Here is a 20,242-nt window from a genome sequence, read left to right as displayed (position 1 = left end):
CCACTCAGAAATGCCAAATTGCCCAGCCGGGACTTGAACTATTGACCTTCTTGCTGTGAGGCAACAGTGCTATCCACTGTGCCACCCTTAAAGAGAAACTTTAGTATAAATTAAATGTCTACTGTCACTTATAATCAGTTTAATGATGTGCAATTTGTTGACTGATGTTGTGACACTCACTGTCTGTGTGCTTATGTTAGGTGTCTGTCAGCTTGGAGAGCAGTTGTTCAGCGCAGAGCATCACTGCAGCGTTACTATCATCACAGAGAGACTCAGACACTCAAGACAAGCTTCCAGCAGTGGAGACTATCTCTGCAGCTACACGGCCTTCTGAAGGATTTCCACATCCACCGCTTTCATACCAGACACACAAACACTGGTTAGTATGTACAGCAGGGGAAATTGTATTGAACATGTCTTGGTTTTTCCTGGGAATAATATTTGTAAAGGAGCTGTTGACATGGAGTTGAACCAGATTTTGGTGAAATCCCAAATTAAACAAACAAAAATAAAGCAAAACAAAAATAATCTGAAAAATGAATTGTGTGATAATGGAATGAGGAAGAAGGAGAAAGAACTGAACTACTAAAAATGTGTTTAATACTTTATATTAAAGGTTTATTTGGTGACGGCAGCTTAAAGACGCCTCTCATTTAGAGAATGAAATCACATGCAATGCTCAGGTGTGAGTTTTTCACGGCTTTCAACAGGGTGTAAAAATCTTGCTGGTTCTGTGGGTCTCGCCTGTCAAATCTGGGCTTTATTTTGTATTTCCTATTAAATTTTAGTCAAGTGATTTGCTGGGATTTTCTTTCTCTGAAAGCATTTGAGAGTTTCTTTGGCTGAGTTTTTGATCATAGTCTTGCTGAAATGTCCACCCTGATTTCATCTTCATCCTCCTGCTAATGTAAATGTTGGACTGAAGCAGCTAGTATTCATTTACACTGACGAAGCAGCTGAAGACCTACTGAGAAATTTCAGCTGCACTCTGGGCTTTCACTGCCTTTTTACACCTCTTTTTCTTCATGTGTTTAATACTGTTTCCTTGTGTCTATCTTTTTATTTCACATAACTTCATTTGTACGTTAGATTTGTTTTCTTTGCATACAGCAGTGGTTCCAAACCTTTTTATTTTTTTGCATGAGACCCCCTTTTCCCCTGTAAAATATTGTAAGCATTTAATGATGTTATCGCTCATACAGTATAAGTTTGCAGTAATGATGACAAAAAATGTTTTCTAACAAACGGTATGTTTATTACTAAATCTAGATATGTTTATGCACAAATAAATGTAAAATATAAAAGCAAAACATCAGTAGGCCATTTGTAACTGTAAAACGTAAGCCTTTGGCATTTAAACTAGCCCTGTTTGACATTCAATAACAAAAATATCAGTATTCACACTGGTGTATAAGGGGGAAAAAATAGCAATTTAATACTTGTTTTGCTCTATCAATTAGTGTTAGGATTGCTGTGAGGCGAATCAGTGAGACTTTTTGTGGAGAACGTATTAAAAAATGTGTCCATTGTTGAAAATTACAAAGCACTTCAGTGTTTGTGTGTTCTGTGTTTTTCTGAGAAAATTAGTAATAATAATAAAATAATAATTCCTTACATTTATATAGCACTTTTCTGGGCACTCAAAGCGCTTTACACATAGGGGGGAATCTCCTCATCCACCGCCAGTTTGCAGCATCCACCTGGATGACGTGACGGCAGCCATTTTGAGCCAGACCGCACACCGCACACCAGCTGATTAGTGGAGAGGAGATTGAGTGATGAAGCCAATTATGATATGGGGAAGGTTAGGAGGCCATGATGGACAAAGGCCAGTGGGCAGATTTGGCCAGGATGCCGGGGTTAAACCCCTACTCTTTTTTTGAAGGACATCCTGGGATTTTTTAACGTCTCATCCGAAAGACGGCGCTCACTGAGCAGTATAGCGTCCCTGTCACTATACTGGGGCATTAGGACCCACACAGACCACAGGTTGGGCGCCCCCTGCTGGCCTCACTAACACCACTTCCGGCAGCAACCTAGCTTTCCCATGTGGTCTCCCATCCAGGTACTGACCGGGCGCAGCCCTGCTTAGCTTCAGTGGGCAACCATGTGAGAGTTGCAGAGAGCTAGCTGCCGGCATGAGTCTACAGAAATGTGTATATTCCATAAAAACTGAAGCTGATTGGTCAATTCTTGTCACGTGATTTGCGGGATTCATTGACACGAGAGCATCATGCTTTTGCGCACAAGCCGCGCACCTCCATTGGAAACAACAAACTTATAACCTAAACGCGATATGCATGCAAAGCTATGGTGCATTCACCTGATTTTTTGACAAATGGGTTGTGGATCTATTCCTTGGCAGTTTGTGTGTCGTTCACTGGGCCTTTCCCCCTTAGTAAAGAAATTTTACAAAGACGTCTGTTTCTTACTCATTTTGCTGCTTGTGGGTTAAATTTGAGTGCTCAAGTGACTGAAACGTAAGCAAAAGAAAATGTTCATTTTTCAAAATAAAGGACTTTTTTAAAATAGAAGATCGTTCATACTCAGACATTATTGTCTGAAAACAGAAATAATTAATGATTTGTTGTGCGGCCCGGTACCAATTGATTCACGGACCAGTGGTTGAGTACCACTGAGCTAGTGGATAAAATGAACTTTGGCAACATGATCATTCTCCTAATTGTCCACTGCTAAGAATTTTTTTTAATATGATATGACCCTCCCCCCCTCCACAGAGCTCGCTGAGGCCCCGGGACCCCCCTGTTGGGAAGTGCTGGCATACAGTATATTGATTTCTTTGGTTGTTACCAACATACAGTAAAATTTTAAGTCAACAGCACCTTTAGAAATATGTTTTTGGAGAAAAATGTTGAGGTGTTCAATACTTATTTTCCTCGTAGACTGATTTCACGCGGCCGCCATTTTTAAAAGCAAAATCGAGGCTGCGGTGGGAAGAAACCCGGAAGTATCGTTGGGAGTTACATAGCAACGTTTTGTACCTGGCTGTATATCTTATCAGCGAAGAGAAAATGACAAATTTATAATTTCACCACCTTCTGAGTGACCTGAAGGTCCGTTCTGAATGAATGGAGAAAATAAAAAGGCGTATCAGAGCTTATTTTCAGCTAAGTTAAGGGAAATGGCACTAGTTAGCTAACGTTTTCTTTCCTAAATTTTATATCAAATTTTGGTGAACACGACAGTCTCTGGACTTGCTGCATCACAGACACCAATATTTTAACAATTTATAAAAAAAAAACGTAATCACTTTCTAGCCATCAGATATTAGGCATGGGTGTATATATTGAGATCGGGATTTTCGAAAGTATCGCATCACTTTTTTAACGTTTATTATTATTATTTGTTGAGTCTCCGCATACAGTTTGATAGAACCCTGGGGCCCAGAAGCTGCTCTGCGTGACGTCGTACTTAAAAAGCGGATAAGGATTTTTTCCAATTATATATATTTTTACATATTTATTGTTGTTTCTTTGTTTATCTTATTTTATCCAGCCAAACTAAAATAATCAAACCGTTCTTCAGAAGAAAATAATTAATATGAAATCCTGTAAAAATTACATACAAAAGAATGAACAATTTGTCTGTCTGTCTGTCTGTCTGTATATCTATCTATCTATCTATCTATCTATCTATCTATCTATCTATCTATCTATCTATCTATCTATCTATCTATCTATCTATCTATCTATCTATCTATCTATCTATCTATCTATCTATCTATCTATCTAATCTATTCATCTATCTATCTATCTATCTATCTATCTATCTATCTATCTATCTATCTATCTATCTATCTATCTATCTAATCTATTCATCTATCTATCTATCTATCTATCTATCTATCTATCTATCTATCTATCTATCTATCTATCTATCTATCTATCTATCTATCTATCTATCTATCTATCTATCTATCTATCTAATCTATTCATCTATCTATCTATCTATCTATCTATCTATCTATCTATCTATCTATCTATCTATCTATCTATCTATCCATCCATCCATCCATCCATCCATCCATCCATCCATCCATCCATCCATCCATCCATCCATCCATCCATCCATCCATCCATCCATCCATCCATCCATCCATCCATCCATCCATCTATCTATCTATCTATCTATCTATCTATCTAGATAAGCCATTGATTACAGGCCGTATGATGGATGTTTTCAAGCGCAAAGCATACACTTCAGCAGAAGATCTCTCAGCCATGTTTCTCCTCCACAACACTCTTCACAAGTGGGCAGAGATATTACAGAAACAACAGCTGGCAAAGTATGATAATCTGCTGCTTTACTCCTTCTTTAATTACATGTCACCGCTTCACTCATGCACAAGTGTAATGTGTCTTATTGGGATCTCACAGATTAGCTGAAGAACGGGTTATTCAGAAGACTGTTCTTCTGGAGTGGTACAGACACACTCAGGCTGATTTCTCTGATAAAGTTCTGCTCTTCAAAGCCAAACTGGCTCCTCGTCCTCCATCCTCCACTGGTTTATCCTGCTGTGACTCTCAGATGTCCTGCATTGAGCCTCAGGTACAAGATTCTGCTACACTATTAGACATTTGATTGTATTTTTGCGGTAACTTACTGGCAACATAAGTTACCACAACTGCCCCTTGACAGTAACCTACTTGTAAATGTGTTTTACAGTAGCAGGACTCTACCGCAATTTCACTTTACAGTAAAATAGACTTACTGCAAATTCTTATTACGGTAAAATTCCCTGTACCACATTTAAATTTTACAGTATGACCATTTACAGTACTTTTACTGTAATTGATTTACATTTTACATTAGCATTACAAAACTTTCACTTTTAGTATTTACTATTAAATTTATTAAATTACAAACAAGTGACGAGATCAAGTACAACAGTATTTTAATTATTAATTGTTATTATATCATTTTAAATGGTTTAAAGGAGTGATTTTTATTCATTAATCTGGTTTAAATACATTTTGTGGTGCATAATTTTTTTTCATTAACTGTCTCATTTTTGTCTTCAACTACTACAGTAGCAGAACTTGATTACATTGATTACAGTAGAATACTGCAAATTCCTAATATGCAGTAAGTTACTGTAAAGATTTTAAAATGGCCCCAAGGTAGTGCATATTACTGTGATAATAATACAATTACTCCTGTAAACCATTTAAACCATTTAAAAGCAGTTAATAGCACTTTTCCTACATGCATGCGACTCAAAATGCTTCACAAACAACAAACTAGCACTGTAAAATAAAGCAAATAAAAAAAATGTATAGACAAATAAGGCAAAATAAACAACAAATATATACTCAGATAAAAGCATACATGTACATGCATATATCTACACAATCACACACACAATAGTGCTTACATATGCATATACATGCACACACCAAACCGTAGTGTAGTGAACTGTACAATAGTGAACCGTAAAGGTTATTGCACACTAAATCCAAAATTTTCGTCCGTAATTTTCACACTTTTAAAAATGTATTTGACTTATTGTTGTGTCAATCCTATTGACACACTGCTTCCAAAACTTTAAAACACATTAAACAGATCGTCCGTCATAAAATAATTTGAACCATGTTCGATTTTTATTTATTTTTTTACTTTTTTTGCATCTGAAAAAGCACAAGCTGTTTTGACAGTTCAGAGCCCCCGTGCAAGCATTAAACTGAATACAGGATGTCGTCACCTAAGCTACAGATAACTTTGACAAACACAGTGCATTAAATAGAGACAGAATGTGGTGAACAGTTGAGAACCCCTATATGCTGGATTCAGTGACTGGTGCACCTCTGCCCTGCTGCTACTTCGCGTTTGTGTCCATACATTTGACATACTGCGCTTAGACATTATAATAGAAAGCATGGTTCACTTTCGGTCTGTTGTTTAGACACGCAGCCACCATCTATTATAATGTCTGTAGCTACTGCCATTAGCGCATTTGCTATTTACATGACGACTTTGTAAGTGAAAAAACTGAGCATTTTACTTGCAAAAAACAGTTAAACAGAGCATCTGCAGCGCGAGAATGAGAGATAAGGCCTCTCATTATCTACTTTCACTTTCGCCCATCCATTCATTAATTTGTTGTTCCCTCCATCCATCGATCCAGCCAGCAATCCATTCATTAGTTGTTGCTTCCATTCATCCATATGTCCATCCATTTGTTGTTCCGTCTGTCCATCCATCCATTAATTTGTTGTTCCTCCATCCATCTATCCATCTGTTTGTTGTTCCGTCCATCTATCCATCCATCCATCCATCCATCCATCCATCCATCCATTCATTTGTCCTTCCGTCCATCCATCCATCCATCCATCCATCCATCCATCCATCCATCCAGCTATATATTCATTTGTTGTTCCTTCCATCCATCTATCCATTCATTTTTTGTTCCATCCATCCATCCATTCAATTGTTGTTCCATCCATCCATCCATCCATCCATCCATCCATCCATCCATCCATTCAATTGTTGTTCCATTCATCCATCCATTCATGTGTTTTTCCATCCATCCATCCATCCATCCATCCATCCATCCATCCATCCATCCATCCATTTAATTGTTCTTCCATCCATTCATCCATCTATCCATCTGTTTGTTATTCCATCCATCCATCTATCCATCCATTCATTTGTTGTTCCATCCATCCATCCATCCATCCATCCATCCATCCATTCATTTTTTGTTCCATTCATCCATCCATCCATCCATCCATCCATCTATCCATATATCCATCTATCCATCCAACCATCCATCCATCTATCCATCCATTTGTTGTTCTGTCCATCCATCCATCCATCCATTGATCCATTTGTCTTTCCATCCATCCATCCATCCATTCATTTGTTATTCCATCCATCCATCCATCCATCCATCCATTCATTTAATTTTTCTTCCATCCATCCATCCATCCATCTATCCATCCTTTTGTTGTTCCGTCCATCCATCCATCCATCCATCGATCCAGCCAGCAATCCATTCATTAGTTGTTGCTTCCATTCATCCATATGTCCATCCATTTGTTGTTCCGTCTGTCCATCCATCCATTAATTTGTTGTTCCTCCATCCATCTATCCATCTGTTTGTTGTTCCGTCCATCTATCCATCCATCCATCCATCCATCCATCCATCCATCCATTCATTTGTCCTTCCGTCCATCCATCCATCCATCCATCCATCCATCCATCCATCCATCCAGCTATATATTCATTTGTTGTTCCTTCCATCCATCTATCCATTCATTTTTTGTTCCATCCATCCATCCATTCAATTGTTGTTCCATCCATCCATCCATCCATCCATCCATCCATCCATCCATCCATTCAATTGTTGTTCCATTCATCCATCCATTCATGTGTTTTTCCATCCATCCATCCATCCATCCATCCATCCATCCATCCATCCATCCATCCATTTAATTGTTCTTCCATCCATTCATCCATCTATCCATCTGTTTGTTATTCCATCCATCCATCTATCCATCCATTCATTTGTTGTTCCATCCATCCATCCATCCATCCATCCATCCATCCATTCATTTTTTGTTCCATTCATCCATCCATCCATCCATCCATCCATCTATCCATATATCCATCTATCCATCCAACCATCCATCCATCTATCCATCCATTTGTTGTTCTGTCCATCCATCCATCCATCCATTGATCCATTTGTCTTTCCATCCATCCATCCATCCATTCATTTGTTATTCCATCCATCCATCCATCCATCCATCCATTCATTTAATTTTTCTTCCATCCATCCATCCATCCATCTATCCATCCTTTTGTTGTTCCGTCCATCCATCCATCCATCCATCCATTCAATTGTTGTTCCATTCTTCCATCTATTCATCCATCTCTCTATCCATCCATTTGTTGTTCCGTCCAACCATCGATCCATGCATCCATCCATCCATGCATCCATCAATCCAACCATCCATCTATCCATCCATCCATTTTTTGTTCTGTCCATCCATCCATCCATGCATCCATCCATCCAACCATCCATCCATCCATCCATCCATCCATCCATTTGTTGTTCTGTCCATCCATCCATCCATCCATCCATCCATTTGTTGTTCTGTCCATCCATCCATCCATCCATCCATCCATCCATTTGTTGTTCTGTCCATCCATCCATCCATTCATCCATTTGTTGTTCCAGAGATGCTTAATATCATTGTTTCAGCTGTATCTATGCAGAAACATCCGTAAAGTTCCTTGATAATCACCCCAGAATGATGAGTAGAGTTTCTAGCCATATCAGCCGAAGGAAAAAAGTAACTTTTTTTTTCTCTTGGTCTTAGTACATGGTGTAACTACAAAAAAGTCAAGCTTTAAATAAGGAAATTATCAAAGCTCTTTGATAATTTTTTCAGCAAGACGTTAATGGTCTGATCCGATTCAATGATCTATGCTAAGCTAAGCTAAAAGTGCTCCCACCAGACTCATAGATCGGGTGAATTGATTAAAAAATGGTTACTCTCAACTGTTTTACTCTAGGGGAGTTGTAAAATGAGCCTATTTGCAAAAAATAAAGTTAGGCAAAATAAGTTCTTTAAGGCAAGTCCAGGGTCAGCTTTGCTTCACCTCTCATGGTATTAGTAAAGTACCACTAACTTTTTCAATTCAGCAGTCAGTTCTTTTTCCATTAATCTGTCACTTTTTCATTCCTCCTTAGGCTTTGTTACTGAAAGCTCTCGGCAGGATGATGCACCCTGAACTGTGTCTGGCGTTCTCCCAGTGGAGGAGTGTAGTGTGCGCTAACAGAGACATGAGACGACAGGCGGATCTGTGTTTAAACAATAGGAGATGTGAAGAGATGGCTGGGGTTTTCAGAGCGTGGAGAGCACACACATTAATGAACGGCAGGGCTTTCCATCACTGGGTAAATGACACTGTTTTTAATCAACACTCTTATACAAATGCTAACTTTGCTGGCTTTTTTGATGCAGTGTCAGTATAAAAAGAGGTTTCAAAATCAGGAACTATTTTTCAAGAGCAAAATTATTCGAGGCTTCAAAATCAAGAACCAGCAATAAATAAGTATATTTACTTATAGTTGAAGTCAGAATTATTAGCCCCCCTGTTTACTTTTTTCCTGCAATTTCTGTTTAACGGAAAGAAGTTATTGTGTAATGATGGTTTGTTCTGTAAACTATCGAAAAATAATCTAGCTTAAGGGGGCTAATAGTTTTGACCTTAAAATGGTGTTTAAAATTTTTAAAACTGCTTTTATTGTAGCTGAAATAAAACAAATAACACAAAAAAATATGGTGACATACGGTGAAAATGGACTTGTTCTGTTTAAACATCACTTGGAAAATATTTTAAAAAGATAAAAAATTCAAAGGGGGGCGAATAATTCTGACTCAACCACAAAAAAAAAAAACACAGCTGAGGTCCATTCTCTTGAAAAACATACATTTTTTATTTTTTTTATTAATATTTGTTAGGGGTTTTCACATTTATTGATAGGACAGTGGAGATGGACAGACAGGAAAGTGTGGGGAGCAGAGATAGGGGAAGGATCGGCAAAGGACCTCGAGCCGGGAATCGAACTCAGGTCGCCGCGAGGACCAGGATGCTATGTGTCGACGCACTAACCACTAGGCTATTGGCGCCGACTTAAATTTTGTTTCTTAAATGATAAACCATCATTTAAACATAATTTGCAAAGTCAAACATAAACTCTTATCAAGAATCAATACAGGATCAGTCAACTATACTTGACATACCAAGCAAAGAAAGGTCAACACTGGAAATCGAGTCAAAGGGTCCAAGTAAATCAGGGGGGAAAAACAATTTCTTTTGTTGTTTTTGTGTAAAATGTAAATAACTAAAACAGTTAATTCTTAATAAATCTCATATGGACTTTTGTGAACATCTGACAGAAATAAAGTCAAACAGGTACGCAATGAGCATATTAGTACGCCAAAATCAGTATGCGAGCAGAGTAGTATGTCCGAATTCATAGAATTCGAAAATCAGTAGGCGAGAAGTACCCGGATGACTTACTACTTCCGGCGAGATTCTGAAGTGTGCAGCCCATGCACGCTGCGCTATCCCATAATGCCCCGTGAGAGAATTCATGAATGGAAGTGAGGCGACGCAACTGACGCAGGTAGGTCACGTGACCATGACAAAATGGCGGATGTATTACGTCCGAATTCTATTCATATTTTTCACAATTATACTGTATAGAACACACTTTTCTAACGGCCGAGTAGTACGATTAAATTCAAATGCAATACCTACTGAGTAGTAGGCGGTTTCGTTTCAGCAGTCCAGGTGTTTGTCATCAGTGCTCAATCTTCACTTAATTAACCCCATCATTGTCTCATTAACTTTAACTCTTTAATTTTACTCAATTTTAGAGAGGGACCAAATATTCTCTGAACTGAGTAAATTTGACTCAGAGGATTTTGCTGTGTAATGAACCTAGTTCAAGCTGAACACTAGTCTCTTAAAAATAACTATTAAAGTTTAATGTACTGTCATCATGGCAAAGCTAAAATAATTGAGTTATAAGAAACTAATTATGTAAAAATGTGTTGATTTCTTTGTTAAACAACACTTGGGAAATATTAGAAAAATAATTTAAAAAATTTGCACAAGGGCTATTAATTTTCGCTTCTACTTTATTCATATTTATTTAAATAAGCATTTATTTGGTAAAGTCGTGTATTTAGCTAGATATTACCAGTGACGATATCGTTTAGTGTTTCATAAACTTTATTAAAAATCTGTACTGTTCATGCGATGAGAGTGCAATGGATTGCTTTTTTCAGTGTAAATGTTATTATCATTTGTAATGTATGCGACAATGTTTTGTTGATTTTTGTTTTTTTTAACTAAAGGAGAGGAGTGTGCTCTTTCACTTTTTCATCCTGTGGAAAGGAATGGTTCAGCAGAGATGTAGGACACACATGCTGGAACAGAATGCAGTGTTTACCCATGATATCAATCTGCTCAGACGTTGCTTCTCCACATGGACCAGACTGGTAAGACATTATGAATTTGCTCAGTGCTTAATTTGTAAATTGCGAGGTTCCGGAACAAATTGGGGTAACGGACTTACCAGAGAAGGGAAAAGTGTTTGTCGAGCACAAGGGAAGAGGGGGGGGGGTTCTTTACTTTTGACCGACACTTTTCCCTTCTCTGGTAACATGCCAGATCCGTTACCCCAATTTGTAGGGGGATCCGACATGTTACCAGAGGAGGGAGACGAAAGTGAAGTGGGTTGAGGTGTCAGAAGAAAGTCAAGAGCCGCGCGAGGAGGGTTAAATTAAGCACTAAATTTGCCTTTGTAGCACTAATAAAGTCTGCATGTGCAGAAAAAACTCCTTCAGAACTTGATTTTTTAGAATTAGGGTGTCCAAGAGTGTTTTTTTTACTTATATATATTTTTAGAGTACATTTTATGTATAGTTATATTTATTGTAATTTAATTTTTTTTTTTAATTTTGCTTTTTGTATTATTATTGTAGCTGCGTCTCAAATGGCACACTATGCACTCATGCACTACTTATGCACTTACACACTCAACAGGATAGTATATGTATGTAGTGTCATCCAAAATGGCACACTAATGTTTTTTTTACTAAATTCAAACCGTGTCCGTGATGACGTTTGACGGTTGCCAAATCAGAGAAGTAAATGACCAAACTATCCAATAATACCTGCCATGAGTATAACCGCATTCACCATCTGGAGGTGCTATAATCACTCTCATAGGAAAATTTTGCTATCACCATCCAAAATAAATCAAGCTATCCAACATGTGCCCCCGATAGCTCCGCCCCTTCCGCTACGTGAGCGAACCTGCGGTTGTTGAGTGCGTGAAGTGTTCATCTTTACACTTCATTTTACCGGTTGAATGAGTGCATCATCCGGGTATTTAAAGTGCACTTATTATTTTTTAGAGTTTTCAGTGCACTACTTACACTATTGATACTACAAAATGGCGTAAAAGAGTGCATAAGTACATAGATATATACACTAGATATCGCATAGGGACCCTGAGCATGCGTCAATAGCGCCGCCACATTGGTACAGTGCTCCCAGGACAAATGTCATTCAACCGCACTAGTCAAGACAGTGTTATTACGTGAAGATGCAGGATTTTAGCGCTGTCTACGGGTGTAGTAACAAGCAAACAAAGAAAACAAAGCACAAAGGCAGAACATTTCATTGGTAATATTATGTTTTTTACATTTTTGTATGTTCTGAACCTTTGTGCTAATCAGGTAACATTATTGATGATAACAGTCACTTACTGCATTCATCATAAGGCAAAGCAGCTCCAACTCGCACTAAACACTCGGCTTATGCTAGTTTTGTTGAATAAAATCAGCAAACAATGCAAGAGAAATATGATAACAAGATGCTGCGCTGCCAGAAACTTATTACTGCCGGCTAGTGAAAGAGATTCATTCACAAACGAATTGCTCCCTCCGTCAGTATGAGAAGTGAAAGCAGGAGAGGAGGTGTGTTTCAGGACATGATCAAATTTAACAGGAAGGGGGGATAGTACATTTCTGTACACACAAACACAAGCTTTTTGTCATGAATGCCCGTGCGGTCACTAATCCATCAATGTAGAAAAGTGATGTAAAATTATAATTTTCATTAAAAAAATTGCATACTAACATCCAGGAAAACTCCCGATCATAGATATATGTGTATATCTCTGGCTTTGGATGGCCACAGTCCTCCACTGTACCTTGGTCCCGCATTAATTTCAAAGGAGCGCTATCCTGTAGCAAGATGGCGGCGTTATTGACGCATTCCGTCCAATAGACAACAATAAGCCAGGCGACATCTAATGTATATATCTATGGCATAAGTATGCGATTTGGGACGCACCATGTGTGTTAGGCAGCAGGTGTGGTTTAAGCAGGAAATGTTCATAGGCCATTTATTAATTTAAAGTGGATCAAAACCTTTCACCAAAGTCATCCTAAAACTATTCAACAGCACTTAATGTTGACTTTGATCCACTTCAGTTGTTGGCTTCTGTATTTTTTTTTATGTTGAGTAAAACCTCGATTTGTGTTTCAGGCTGTGGGATCGCACTGTGAGCAGCTGAAGTGTGTGCTTCAACAGATGGAGAGCAGAACAGACACACACCGGCTGAACTTGAGCTTTTCCACATGGGTAATGCGTGTAAACCAGCAGAAGACTTCCAGAGGCTTTTATATACACACATTACAGAGCAGGTAACTGACAGCCTAATGACACTGGGTTTATTTATGGCTGCATTATGGTGGATTCATTTATTCGTTCATTTTCTTTTTGGCATATTATTTTATGCCTCGTTTCCACTGACTGATACGGTTACGGTACGGTTCTGTTTGGTACGGGTCACACACATATGCAAGGTGACTGAATATGAAATTAAAATACAAAACGTACTGAGCCATTAAGTAAAAAAACAAAACAAAACAACAGGGGTCCGTTCTTCGTACGTGGATTACTTAGTTAGCTGGATTTGGATATTGACGATTTGACACGATCCAGGATCGTTTTGTTCTTCAAAGCTGATCCGAGAGTTGTTGTCATAGCAACAGTTCTGCTAGGTCAAACCTGATCGGGAGCAGGTTCAATTCATATAAACAGGATTAGATCGGCTTAGTTCAAGCAAAGATAATACAGAAAGTTTGTTCCGAATTCTGATATTTTCTTACAGTAGTAGTTATATACACTTGGGAAAATGGTACATATTTTTTAACTATATATATAAAGTTATAGTTATTAATCAAATAAATTAAGTTATACATATTAATAAAACGTATGCAATCTGCACCCTCGAAATGAAAGTACAAAGACTGTCACCTGGTGGTGCAAAGAGAAAACTTATTGATATGAACTTTTTAGATCGCTTTAGTACAAATTGTTTATAATAAACATGCACAATATGTGACTTTTTTTAAAGCAATAATACATTTATGCAGTCATAAACATGTTTTGATAGTTAATATGCCGGTGTTTGATGCTTCACAAAAGTTGCAGACGCCTTTACCAATATAAAAACGCTTTTGTAAACAACCAGTTATTCTTTACACCGATTAAAAAACGGCTTTTATAATAAAGAAAATATTTTCTAAATGTAGAACTAAATACGTTAATTTGCATTGAAATACATGATGAATACTCTTGACAAATGAAAGTGTAACGCCTGCAGCTCACAACAAATGTGGAAGGTTATTGCGTGTCATATTTAACAAGCCGTTTACTGCTAATTTGATGTAATTTTGCTCACATGGATAATTGAATATTAATCAGATTATGTCATTACGCTGCTGTGCCGTCAGCCAATCGTTGCATTGCTGATCATGATTTCGAGGATCGATAGATCTGTCCTTCATAACACAACCAGTGATCTCAGATCAGTTCATTCAGACATTCTAATCTTATTCGCGAACTTGTTTGAAAAAAACGGAACTGAAACTAAATTATTAAAAATAAACCTGCCAGACTTAATGTGTGTCCTATTTTCATTATTCATTTATTTTCATTATTCGTTTATTATTATGTACTATAATTGAAACATAAAATGAGATAGTAAAATATAATCAACAACGAAAATGTAAATAAAAACATAATTAAAAACATAAATTAAATGTCTTGTCTTAGTCCTATCAAAATAGCAAACACTACATCTCTCTATATTTAGGCTAAATGACTGCTTTATTTATTTAAGACTACTTATTTGTACTGAATGTTTGTGCTTTCATTTTAGTTGTCTTTTATTTCTTCAATTCTATTTTCCAAAACGAATCCTCTTTGCACTTAAAAAGTTTACAATAAACCAGGCAAACAAATTTTAAATGTAAGTTGAGGTGATCGCAAGTTCACAACTGTGAGGTGATGTGCTCTACCGGCAGGATAATCTATATTATTTTGCTGTTTTTCATATGCGCACGTTTAAGATTTGAGATAATAACATTGCCATGATAGTCAAAGAAATCAAGACATTATTTTCACCCCAACGCAATTTAATCGGGCACTGAAGGCTAATAACTTAATTCTTATATTTGCTTTTTGAAGCCTATGACTTCTCACCATGTATCTTTACTACAGCATACAGTATAGTGTAAGAGCATGTCTATTACCAGAAAAACTAAATTAAAATTATATTTTAATTGAACACATCACATCACATACAGTAAGCTACGCCTACAGAACAGTCTGTTTAGCAGTGTGAAAAGGCAAAGCTGAATATCTGTGGTTAAAGTGCCACCCAGGGGTCAAATGCTGCTGGCGCATCAATTACCGCCGTCGCCCGCGGTATGAATGGCCAACACAATCTCACGGCAATTCGTTACTTTTTCATTTAGTGGCTAATTCGTATGAATTCGTACGATCTAATTCGTACAATTTAGTACGATTTGCTTATCCCCCAATGACGGTTGGGGTTAGGGGTGGGGTCAGGTGCCACGCCTCCTTTTTAAAATCGTACCATTTCGTACGACTGAACTCGTACGAATTCGTACGAATTAGCCACTAAACTGGCAAAACGTAAAATACTTACGTTTTCTCGTGAGATCAGTATATGAACACATACAGCCCCTTACAGTCACTGATATATTATTAATTACAGAAAAAATACACACAGCATGCATTTAGTACTTATTTGAGTTCAAAAACACACGCAATATAGCCCACAGTCAGAGCAAACCTCTCATCTGTGTCTCTAATCTTCAGCAGCACATGTAAGCTCTGTCAAAAAGTAAATTTGTCATTCCCAGTTCATAATAGTCCAAAAGACGAAGATAAACATGGCAGTGTGTTCATGATTCAAGTTGCTAAAACAATTTTGCTCTTGTGTTTTGACGGCTTCTCTTTTTTTTCTGCGTTTCACTCCCGCTTCACTCTCGCGCTTGTCTTTTTTTGTTCCTGAATGGATCAGATGATGGAGACACTTCAATAATCACACTCCGTTATTATCAACAGCTCAAGAAGTTCGTTATATCAAATATAGACGCGTTCGCGTGCTCCCGGAAGAAAGCGAATACCGCTCGCACTTTTAGACGGGCTCAGCAACAAACAGGACACGGCAGATTTTTCTTCTTGGCTTCGTGTCTGTTCACCGAGACGACGGCAAGGTTTGTTTGAGCCCGGGTCATCCATGGCTGGTTATTATATGCATTTAGTATTTCCTTGTAATGTCTCGGCTTTGTATTTAAAAAAACATGGCGGTTCCTTTGTTTACGTTCTGTGTAGCTCTACGAGTTTGTGATGTATCTCTGTAACCAATCAGCGTTCAGCTGCACGTATAGCTCCACCTTTTGGTACCCTATTACCCATTTGGTAACATTTCGAAAGGGTGCCGAAAAGTGGTACGGCACGGTTTGGTTCGGTATGCTTTTTGACAGTGGAAACGGCCATAAAAGCGTACCGAACCTTACCACTCAGTGGAAACGGGCCATTAGTCTTCAGTCGCCACAGCAAAATGAATTGAACATTCAAGAACTTATCCAACATATGTTTCATGCAGCGGATGCCCTTCCAGCTTCAACCCATCCCTGGGAAACACCCATACACTCCCATTTACACAAATACACTACGGACAATTTAACTTACCGAATTCACCTATATCGCATGTCTTTGGACTTGTGGGGGAAACCGGAGCACCCGGAGGAAACCCACACAAACACGGGGAGAACACTCAAACACTGGGGCAACAACGCCAACTGACCCAGTTGGGGCTCGAACCAGCAACCTTCTTGCTTTGAGGCGATTGTGCTACCCAGTGCGCCAACATATGCTGCCCCTTTACGGTGGATATAAAATATTATTTTCATATTTAACCATCATTGTTTTTAGTCTTAAGTGTCCTTCAGAAATCATTCTAATATGGTAATCTAATCTGCTCCGTAATTATCATTGACTATACCCAGGTAGCAAAGAATTCTGGCCCAGATTTGGCAGAAGATCTGGCACAACAGGCATTCATTCGGCACTGGCATACAGCTTGTGGGCCAAATATGGCCTGGATTTGGAAGAGGTGGCACCGTCTTTAAGGCGGCACGCAATACTTGGGCCAGGTGTAAAATGTAGCATTTGGCCCAGATGTTAATAATTTGGTATGTGGGCCATGTACTAAGTTTGGCCTATCTTGACCCACATTTAAACATTATGTTCAAATAAAAAAAAGAATTCCACCAATCAAGTCGCTTCGAGAAAAAGCACACCCCTAGCATGCTTAAAGCGCAATGGTCCATGGGTTTATCAATTTCATTGCAGTTGTGACACACCAACATATCTGGCCCACAGGCCCAGTTATGTTAACTTGGCTGAGACTTGCCAGCCCGGTCCATATCCCACTGAAGATAAAAATAGTAGTTAATAGTTACATAAAAAATCTACAACATGCCTTTTAATCCCTGGGGTGATTATGTTATTTTAAAGACAAAGTAATAGTCTCAGATGCAGCAGATCAATTTTTATGGCACCAGGTTAAACTTTATGACACGTTTACGGCACTAACCTACTTTAAAAAAAATTCAGACCACGACCGAACATGGAGGACGGTCTTAGAGTGGCGTTCTTCAAAATTAAACCAAGAATACACTTAGGCATATTGGTGTATGTGTGTGCGCGGAAAAGTTTGGGGAAATCTACAGTAGGTGACTTGCATTGTTATGTTGTAGATTTGCTTCGATACTTTTACAACTTAGGTATCAATTTTATGGAGAAATCACTCAATTCCAAAACGTCCGTTTTTCTGACAGATGTTTCTCTCAGTGGCTTCATGAGTTCCACCATCGCTCAGAGCTGCTGTGTTTAAGCAGAGAGCTGGAGGAAGTCGGCATTCAGAGGCTGCAGTGGAGAACTTTCTGTCTCTGGCAGCTCAAGCTCACTCGTGTTCAGACTCACATGCAGCACATCAGTAGCCTCTGGAAAAACACTCGCCATCTGCGTCTTCATCTGCGTGTGTGGAGACAGAGAGTCATCCAGAGGAAAAAGGCCCGTGTGGCGGTTCATCTGTGGAAACAGCACATCTCACAGGCCAGAAGACAGAGAGACATCACGAGGGAGATGAAAAACTTGTTTCTGCACTGGAGAGCAGCTTTCAGACAGAGCGTCACAAGCAGAGATCACTATACACAGACACAGGAGAGGAGGTGAGTTAGCTCTTCAAGTCCCTGTTGTCATGTATACTCAACAAAAATAGTCTCAGCGCATTATATTTTGATCCAAAAAGCCGGCAGCTAGCTCTCTGCAACTCTCACATGGTCGCCCACTGAACCTAAGCAGGGCTGCGCCCGGTCAGTACCTGGATGGGAGACCACATGGGAAAGCTAGGTTGCTGCCGGAAGTGGTGTTAGTGAGGCCAGCAGGGGGTGCCCAACCTGCGGTCTGTGTGGGTCCTAATGCCCCAGTATAGTGACGGGGACGCTATACTGCTCAGTGAGCGCCGTCTTTCGGATGAGACGTTAAACCGAGGTCCTGACTCTCTGTGGTCGTTAAAAATCCCAGGATGTCCTTCGAAAAGAGTAGGGGTTTAACCCCGGCATCCTGGCCAAATCTGCCCACTGGCCTTTGTCCATCATGGCCTCCTAACCATCCCCATATTCAATTGGCTGCATCACTGTCTCCTCTCCACCAATCAGCTGGTGTGTGGTGTGCGGTCTGGCGCAAAATGGCTGCCGTCGCGTCATCCAGGTGGATGCTGCACACTGGTGGTAGATGAGGTGATTCCCCCCACTGTGTAAAGTGCTTTGAGTGCCCAGAAAAGCGCTATATAAATGTAAGGAATTATTATTAAAAAAAATTGAGATTCCTTTTTTCTTGTTTGCTTCTTCGTTTCTTCAAAGCAGGCAAGCTAGTGAAACTGCAGTAGAACAAGTCAAGTCAAAGTTTATTTATAAAACACTTTTTTAAAAACAACAAGTGCTTACCAATGTGCTGTACACGCATACAGTGAGGTCAATAAGTATTTGATCACCCTGTGATTGTTCAATATCTCCTACTTAGACATCATGGAGGGGTCTAGAATTTTCACCATAGGTGCATTTCCACTTTCAGAGACAGAATCTAAACACAAAAATCCTGCTGCTGCATCCAGATGCTATTGGAAATGTGTGTGGTTTTGCAGGCCTGCAGCTGGATATACCTCATAGAATCACAGATATATCTCAGAGGCGACACTAGTGCGATTTGGAAAACAGCCACTAGAGGGCGTTTTGCCGTTTTGGAATAAAAACTACAATAGAACAACAGCATATTATAAGTCTGTAAAATAAACTATTAAAACTGCTGATGATTGTAAAAGCAAGTGTTGTATTGTCGCATGTAGGGTTCTGCTGGCATGGCACCGACACACAGTATCAGCTCAGAGACTGAGATACAGGGAGGCCTGGTTCCAGTACAGCAGTGAGATGAGACTGCAGGCTGCTGTATTCAGGCAGTGGAGAACAGCACTGATCTCGAGTCAGCAGAGGAAGCATTCAATGGAGAGCCAGCTCATCTGTGAAAGCCGAATTAGAGAAAGAGCGTTTCACCGCTGGAAAACTGCGGCCACAGAACGCAGAGCGATGAAAGCTTTTAACAACAGATTCCTTCACAAGGTTTGATTCAGTTTATTTATTGCAGAGATGTATGGATGCAGTCCTCCAAGCTCATGGGAGTCACACACAATATTCATTCTTTCTCCACTGCAGCATGAGTTTATACTCTAGACAATACATTATTTCTGTTCAGTGACAAGACTTTTGTCTAAGCAAAGTGAGACCTTACTGTCCTAATTAAATCATTAAAAATCAAGGCATGATCATATTTTATTTTGGTGAAATAAGCGTAACCTAGAGGCCTTCACCTTTCATATAAGCCACTTTTGATACCAAATGATCAACTAGAGGTCAAATTTTTATTTGTGTTCCTAAAACTTGGATAGGCGACAAGACTTTAGCCAGGGAGTGTAGATAGATTTCCCTTGAATACTACAGTATATACTTCCCTAGAATACTTGTATACTAACAAATAGCATCTGATATAATGTGATGAAGATGTATGTGCATTAATATTAGGGATGTAACGGTATCAGAATTTCACGGTACGGTAATACCTCGGTATGAATGGCACGGTACGGTATTTATTGAATCATTTACAGGAAAAACAAAACCGATGAAAATACTTGTAAAAAGTGCCAAAAGTGTTTATTTACCTTAGCACTGAACATATCAATGACATACAA

The 20,242-nt window shown here is 38.9% G+C and overlaps 1 protein-coding gene across 1 annotated transcript in view; it reads left to right on the top strand.

The window, feature by feature from the left end:
- The window catches only part of LOC101884100 (uncharacterized), a 57,400-nt gene that overhangs the window by 24,791 nt on the left and 12,367 nt on the right, over positions 1–20,242 (top strand). The window contains exons 11-18 of the mRNA XM_087265324.1: positions 201–379; positions 4,165–4,306; positions 4,398–4,569; positions 8,720–8,926; positions 10,899–11,042; positions 13,102–13,259; positions 17,778–18,170; positions 19,346–19,616. Coding sequence (XP_087121450.1) covers positions 201–379; positions 4,165–4,306; positions 4,398–4,569; positions 8,720–8,926; positions 10,899–11,042; positions 13,102–13,259; positions 17,778–18,170; positions 19,346–19,616 — 1,666 coding nt within the window. The remainder of the gene's footprint in view (positions 1–200; positions 380–4,164; positions 4,307–4,397; positions 4,570–8,719; positions 8,927–10,898; positions 11,043–13,101; positions 13,260–17,777; positions 18,171–19,345; positions 19,617–20,242) is intronic.

The sequence above is a fragment of the Danio rerio genome, chromosome 8 (genome assembly GCF_052040795.2).
Source record: "Danio rerio strain M-AB ecotype USA chromosome 8, GRCz13ab, whole genome shotgun sequence".
Classification (NCBI taxonomy): domain Eukaryota; kingdom Metazoa; phylum Chordata; class Actinopteri; order Cypriniformes; family Danionidae; genus Danio; species Danio rerio.
Note: the sequence above shows the minus strand (reverse complement) of the source record. Positions and strands in the feature narration are given on the sequence as shown.